The sequence below is a fragment of the Syngnathus scovelli genome, chromosome 16 (genome assembly GCF_024217435.2).
Source record: "Syngnathus scovelli strain Florida chromosome 16, RoL_Ssco_1.2, whole genome shotgun sequence".
Classification (NCBI taxonomy): domain Eukaryota; kingdom Metazoa; phylum Chordata; class Actinopteri; order Syngnathiformes; family Syngnathidae; genus Syngnathus; species Syngnathus scovelli.
Window position 1 is genome coordinate 10,012,028 of NC_090862.1, and position 6,832 is coordinate 10,018,859.

General features: G+C 50.1%; 1 protein-coding gene across 4 annotated transcripts; it reads right to left on the reverse strand.

Moving 5' to 3' along the window:
• Positions 1 to 1,113: 1,113 nt before the first annotated feature.
• Positions 1,114 to 6,772, reverse strand: LOC125983641 (uncharacterized). Of its 4 annotated transcripts, none has more exons than XM_049745074.2 (14): positions 6,581 to 6,772; positions 6,067 to 6,218; positions 5,798 to 5,902; positions 4,165 to 5,197; positions 3,958 to 4,079; positions 3,650 to 3,761; positions 3,285 to 3,580; positions 2,789 to 2,890; positions 2,611 to 2,727; positions 2,018 to 2,091; positions 1,858 to 1,920; positions 1,679 to 1,735; positions 1,342 to 1,456; positions 1,114 to 1,157 (listed from the first exon to the last, which is right to left on the reverse strand). In XM_049745074.2, exons 2-13 carry the CDS (start codon positions 6,205 to 6,207, stop codon positions 1,381 to 1,383), a joined length of 2,298 nt encoding a protein of 765 aa, XP_049601031.1. In that variant the 5' UTR covers positions 6,208 to 6,218; positions 6,581 to 6,772; the 3' UTR covers positions 1,114 to 1,157; positions 1,342 to 1,380. The 4 variants fall into 4 exon arrangements, with proteins under 4 accessions (XP_049601031.1, XP_049601032.1, XP_049601033.1 ...); XM_049745075.2 differs by having other exon boundaries at positions 1,114 to 1,456; positions 3,285 to 3,401; positions 3,471 to 3,580; positions 6,581 to 6,768; XM_049745076.2 differs by having other exon boundaries at positions 1,114 to 1,456; positions 4,165 to 5,094; positions 6,581 to 6,770.
• Positions 6,773 to 6,832: the final 60 nt, after the last annotated feature.

Sequence of the window (6,832 nt, forward strand, 5' to 3'; positions counted from 1 at the left end):
CCATCAAACTCGGCCCACACTGGCATGTGCAACTGAATATAAGCTGACCAAAGAACCTTGAACATTGCCTTTTCTGAATGGAGACTTTCTGCTCTTGAGCATGGTCGCACGAAAGGCCCAGCGCTGTATTGTACTTTCCTGAAAACAGAGCTTTCTTAACAAGAATTGTTATTGAACTCAACCAACCTGTGTAAGTCTAAATTTTGTTTCGGTGTCTTAGCCTTTTCCTAAAACTGAAGAAATAAAACGAGCACGCGGTGAGTAAATTTGATAACAGGTGATTGGCTATGGCTTTGGCCGTGAGGCGCGGATGGCGCGCTTCCCAAATTGCGGACCAAAAATCCAACATACATAGCGCAAAATAGTATGTGCTTTGTTTGTGACATCCGTTGTTTGTCTACCTCTACCTGGGGTAGCATTCGTCACTTGTTGGCTCACGTACGTCCCCCTTCAGTGCGGCAGAGGACTATCTGCCTCAACTTGTGTCTTTTTACTGTGGTTTTATGTCCCATCAGCAAAACCAAGCATTTCACCTTTGCATTTGAACACGAAATATGCAATTGCAGCGATTTTGACGATAAAAATGTTCTAAATTAGTCATACATAAAGATCAGTGGACAAATATTAATATTCACTTTGTGTGTGTGTGTGTCCGCGTGTGTGTGTGTGTGTGCGTGCGTGCGTGCGTGCGTGCGTGCGTGCGTGCGTGCGTGCGTGCGTGCGTGCGTGTGTGTGTGTGTGCGCGTGTGCGCGCGTGTACGCGCATGTGCGTGCGTGTGTGTGTGCGTGTGTGTGTTTGACTTGACCACTTTTATTTCAGGTTGACTTTCCCTCACACATTCCCACGACTCCCTCATATGGGAGATGTCGAAAAGTGAAGTTGTGCCGGCATGTAAACAAATACATACATTGCGATTTGGATTGAAGACCAAATGCACGCAACCATAACAGGCAAATCCGACGGAATTACAAAGGAAACAAAAAGACATTCAAAGTCCTTCAAACATTCTTCTTCTTCTTTAACTGCATGGGTCAAAACAAGTTGTATAGGACTCAAAGTGCCGTCACCGTGACGCGGAGGCATTTTGTCCGACAAGATTTCAGCAGATCATGCTCGCTTCAAATGATGTTTATTGCCAGTGCAAGTCGACTGTTACCTTCAAACCAAACAGAAAAGGCAGAAATTCACACAACATCAACGAAGACGGGCGAGCAAAGCTAGTGTTGACCTTCGCTACGGCTGGGAAAAAGGACCATGGCCACGGAACAAGTGAAAATTGCAAGTCAAGGTGGTAGGGAGTTGCCACAACACGGTTGTCAAGGGCAACATCGGTGCCAAACCTGATGCTTGGTTGATCTATTTCAGAACGATGTCGCCTCTTAGCCGAGAGACTGCTGCTTCTTCAGGTTGTCCAGGCGTTGCACTCTCGCTTCGGGGGTCTTTGTGTACCAGCTCCTGATGAGAGCACCGTGGGGTGAGAATCAGAGCGCTAATATGAAGGGATGCTTCGCCCCCGCCCCCTCTCACACAATCTGAGGCATTTGGTTCCGTCCTGTGCCCCAATCCAATGAATTCCATGTGCAAATGATGAAGGTGGCTAACGTGTTGTAACACTCGATACCCCACTCCACACATCCCACCCCAGTCCACTGCACAGCGAATGGGACATGAACTCACCCCTGGCGCTTGAGCTGACTCGGGACACCTTTTTGGACTTGACTGGGCTTTTGAACTCTAGCAAAAGAAGAAATGAGCACAGGTGAAGAGCAGAAGCGGGAAGGACAAAAGACAAGAGTGAAAAGGCAGCGTCAAGCTCAAAGACTGAAGACCGATGCCTGTGTTGTGAGCGCACACACTTGCAGGACCCGACGGGAGTGGGACTCTTTGGCTTCTGCATCACCTTGGTGGCCTGGCCCTCCCTGAAAGAGAGCCCACACAGCAGTTCTCACCGTGACCAACATAGACAAAAAAGATCCCATTTTTGTTTGGAAATTGCCTTTTTCCTGCATACGTCACCTTTTTTTCCGGTCCAGAGATCTTTGTGTGGTGGCAGACAGTGCAGTTCTCTCCCTTTCCTTCTTGGCTTTTTCCTTCACAATGGATACACAGACACTTTATCACATAGAGCCACAATTTATTTACTGAGTTTGTTATTTTCCCAACAACTTCAACAAGCTGTGCTGCTGTGAGAATATTCAAGTCTAAAGCAATTTGTGCTCGTATCTGATTCCTTATTGACGATTGAGGGTTTCTTAAAACAGTCTCTTTGGAGGACTGCGTTAGACGTCGGCGACCAAATGTTTTGACTAACCATCAAGTGGAGCTTGCACGGATGCGTAACAACACATTAAGCTGGACCAGTGAGTAAAATTTCAGATGAGAAGCCACAAATCACCAGTCTAATTAAATTTGAAAGAAATGCACAAATGCAAATCTTTGGGGCTTATGAACAGTGCCACCACCTGGCAAACATGTTTGCGTGAAGTGTTTCAAACAGACGCGTCAGCTCGGCCAAATGGTTTCGGGGGTGTGGCCTCAGAGAAATGCTAACAGTGCTATCGCCCGCTAGGTCAACAGCTCACATCGAGCCGGTCTCTCCGCTTTGTTACCGTGTCTCTTTGCTTCTTCTCAGCACAGAGCTCCCGGTCCTGCTGCAGCAGTGCCCATCGATCCGCCGGAGGCATTTCAAAGAAGATCTCATGGATGTCATAGAGGGCTGCACGTAACTAGGAAGAGCACAATTGGGCGGGTCACCACGCTGCCTACGAACGACGTCGTCATTTGTACCTGGGCTCGAACTCTGTCCTGCAGGGAGAGATCCTGAGCTGAGAAAGGGCTTCTCTTCTGTGGACCTGCAGTCTGAAAGGACCTTATGAAGTCCCGTGTGTCCTGTATGGAGACAAAAACAAAACACATTCCCATCCAACATTCACCCTTCGCTGATGACATTTTGCAAGAAGAATTTGGAACTTTTTTCCCTCTGAACTCATTTCCATAAGACTCTGGGCAGAAGGTAGAATTGTTGTGTGGATTTCTTTTTTTTTTTTTTTTTTACCAAGATGTGAAATTGGAGTGATCTTTCTTTTCTATCGCACTACGGAGAATTGTCTAGTTTTGTCAGCACTTGAATGGTAGTAACTGCTACACTTCTGGCTCGGTATTTTCTTCAAAGTCGGTGAGCAGCATGAGAAGTTTCAAGGCAAAAATGCACACAACCGTCGTGACAGAAAGCTTGACCCCAGCGTGGGCCATTCCAGTTCAGCTCCAAGCATGGAAGCCTTACCGTGACGGTTTGACACAGATGTTGGATCTTGTGCGTTTTGAGAAGTCTGCGCACGAGAAAGCCGCGGGCGACGGCGCCGATTCGAAACAACACTCTCCCCTGTTCCGCTTCCAAAATCTGTGAATGAAAGTGCACTGATCTGAAAATGGACGTGGTTGCATTGAACGGAGTCCCGGTGATGGTCACCTGACTTGGCCTCGCTTGAGGTTTGTGAACTGACCACAAGGGCCCTCGTAGGTAGATGGGAGACTGCGGAGAGGGAAAGGTCTTGTTTGAAGTCACGGGACTTGGGAAACCTGGACAGAGGGGAAGAAAACACAGGTTGGTTGCCATCCATGTTCAAAGGGGGTGTGCCGGCCTGGTACCTTGACAGCAACCCGGCGTAGCGGCGGTTGGGTTCACAGCTCCGTCATTGGCGGCGGTCTGGAGCTTAGCACGGGCCTGCTGGCTCAGTCTCCTTTCGGCCTCTTCAAACTCCTTTCACAGAAAAGATTTGTTTACAGTCGGTCATTGCTTAACGTTTCAAGTTTGGGAATGGTGGACGCCAAAGCAACAAGTTTGTGCACTGCCGACAAATTGGAGCTATATAGGAAAGGAAGCAAGCACATCATGAAGCAACGACTTGTACACTCCACATTTTGTTCTGCAAACCAGTTGTGGAAGGTGCGCGCACCCGCCGCAGGCACTGTTGCTCCTTCTCCTGTTGGGCCAAGAGCAGCGATATTTGTGAAGCGTGTTCCTCCTCCAGACGTCTTTGCATTTCCTCCAGAACCCGCGCTCGTCTCCAGGCCTCCTCTGTGCGCAAAAAGGCCAATGTTTTTGTGAGCTTTTCAAACGATTGTTGCGTCACTTTTGATAGAAGGAGCACACACGTACGTACCTGTGTTTGTGGCATGTACATCACCTGCCTGTCTGAGGAAAGCTGTCCCAGTTTTATAGCAGGGACCTCGAGGGTCATCAGGCTCCTCGCCGAGGTTAACTGCGAGGGAAACGCGAGGCATCGGCCGATGTGGAGAGAGATTCTCTCCCTGGAATGACTTGTTGGAGTTGTACCAACTTGAGGGGCGCACGGTGACACCCGCGATGAAGCGAGCTGTTCTTTCCTGACTGCGATCAATGTTGTCCAATCCAGCTGGGTCAGAGCGTAGCTGAGTGTCCACGGTTTGGCAGACCCCGCGCGACGTTGACGACAGGCCGATTGGGCCGGGCCCACAGGTTTCCCGCATCGGACTGATGGCGCAATGACAACCCGACCGATGACTACCCCGCGTGTTTCGGCGGTCCGCGTCGCCGCTTGATGCTGAGCTCCAGCGATCCGGGGACCATGAGGCTCCAGGTGGAACTTTGCGCCTCTCCGACAGAGCGGCGCATTCTCCCGGCATTCCCGGAAAAACGACGCGGAGGCTCCCAGTGGAGAATGGGCGCGGCTTACGGAGGCCGAGGCCGGACTCTGGGCTCGGCCGCCAAAGGCACTGACCGGCCGGACCAGGCGGCGATGCGGACTCTTGAGGCTTGGGATCAGACACATTTTGGTGGAGGGCAATCTCAGGAGGGCTAACGGGCCCGCGACCTAATTCAGTACCTCTGTTTGGACTAAACATTTCTCCTTCCGAGACAGGCTCGGGCGAAGGTGTTGGGACGACACCTTTTGACCCCTCCCTGCTCAGCTCCCTCTTCACATGCTCTTGTGTTTGCTTGAGAAGGCTGTCCGGACTCATATCTTCCTCATCGCTCTTCTCCTCCTCTGCAAGGAGGCCGTTGAGCAGAGGGTCCGTTGGCCGACTGACAGTCTGAAGGTCAACTCTGGCCTCTAAGGGAAGGATGGGCGAGTCGGTGATCAGCGTGTAACTGTTGAGTGCTGTTTCTTTGGGAATATGTGACTTTTCAGCCTCGCCGCTTGGCACTTGATGCCTCTGGTTTGGAATTCAAATTTGCAATGAACAACAGGACAAGCGGTAGAAAATACATATCTGGATGGATTCTCTGAAACATAGCCGATACACACAGAAAAGACAGTTGATGACCATGTTGCAAGAAGCCGCTCCAGTGGCCAGAAAGCACAACAGCGCACACTGAGCAAAAGCAGGCCCACTTTGGCACTCCGGTTCCGTCTCGTTGAACGTGAACGTTCGCCAAAAGTTTGCCTTTTGTAGCCCTATCTATCCATAACGTCTGTGTCAAACAATCAATGGCAGTATAGTGTGATCGGAGAGAGGCTCCCTGTTTTGTACTTAAGGACCGATCCAAGTGACTGGACGGGCCTAGTTTTAGACGAGCAGTCATGTCAGCGCCTTTGTGAGAATCTGTTGGGGAAGGTCTGGGCTTAAACAACTCTGAGTTAATTCTGCAAATGGAAATCTGGGGTGGCTATACTGTGCTTGTGCTATACAACCTGTCCACTCGACAAGAGCAAAACTAGACTTTGAAGGGTGGAGATTCTTGTTTTGGATGGGTGGCAAGTGCCTGGATGTCGCATATTCCAGGTGATTTTGGACTAGACACGTGCAACTCACCGCTTTGTCTGAAACTTGGGCCGAGGGCTTGCTCCTCTGCTGCCTTTCCAGCTGGACCGCCCCACGTTTGAGGTGGCGCATATGTTGACGCTGCTCTGCATCTAACTGCAAAAAGGTCCAACATTTGACTGATTGAGAATTCTGTTCAATTTGGTTAGATTGTTGATGGGGGCTTTTATTTGTCCAATTCATTTTGCTGCCTCATGTCAGACACACATGGGCATAATAGCCGTGAAGACCTCCCTGGCTAGTGTATACTTCCTTCTTACCAGGGGGGACAAGGCAGCTTTCCCACAGATGACGATGGCAGATGAGTACGTGACCATCGGCTCGCATGTCGCTGCCTTGAAGTTCCCCTCCTCCTGTAGCGCGGCCACACTTCGGAGGCAGAATTCCTCGTAGCTTTCCATCCACGTTGTAGCTGTTGGATTGAATGAGCAGTTAGATGCAAGCTTGTGACTTCAGGGCCACGCAGGGCAACAAAGAGAAGCTCTGTCCGCTTTCTGTTGTTTTCATCACACACCAAATTCCTGCCATTCCTACCCTGACTCATCACACATTCAGAAACAGTCTGCTGATTACTATATGATTCGCTCTCCCATTTTAAAAATGATCACGACAGTGACCAAGGTCAGTCAAGCCAAAATCCGAGGTGATGTTCCGCTGACCCACATTTAGATCATCACACGAAAGGGTTAAATATGGTATTTAGAAGTGCATCTATTTGGGGATGCTGTAGTACAGATGACATGCCACAGCTGATCCAGCCATTTCATTCCATACCCACTCCACGACGAAACCACGACGTGTCTCCTCCTTTTGTCTCTTCCCTTGCTTTCAGCGACGATTCGCCTTCGGGTTGTGTTAAGTTAAAGCAACGCCAGACATTAAAAACCAGGCGCGTGTTCTTGTAGTTCTCTTGCCCATCACCGCCGTCGACGTGCCCTCTTCCGGGCTACAACAGCGCCTCCTAGCAACGGGGTGAGGGCTGCGTTCCAATACATTTCATGCACCATCTGGTCGCCTCACGGCGCA

What these genes read in the sequence shown, in the direction of transcription:
- LOC125983641 (XM_049745074.2), bottom strand. Translation starts at nt 6,207, where the DNA reads ATGGAAAGCTACGAGGAATTCTGCCTCCGAAGTGTGGCCGCGCTACAG. An exon ending in ACTCCCGTCGGGTCCTGCAA is followed by an intron (nt 1,736 to 1,857) that starts GTGTGTGCGCTC and finishes TTCTTTTGCTAG; the next exon opens with AGTTCAAAAGCCCAGTCAAG. An exon ending in AGTCAGCTCAAGCGCCAGGG is followed by an intron (nt 1,457 to 1,678) that starts GTGAGTTCATGT and finishes TGCTCTCATCAG; the next exon opens with GAGCTGGTACACAAAGACCC.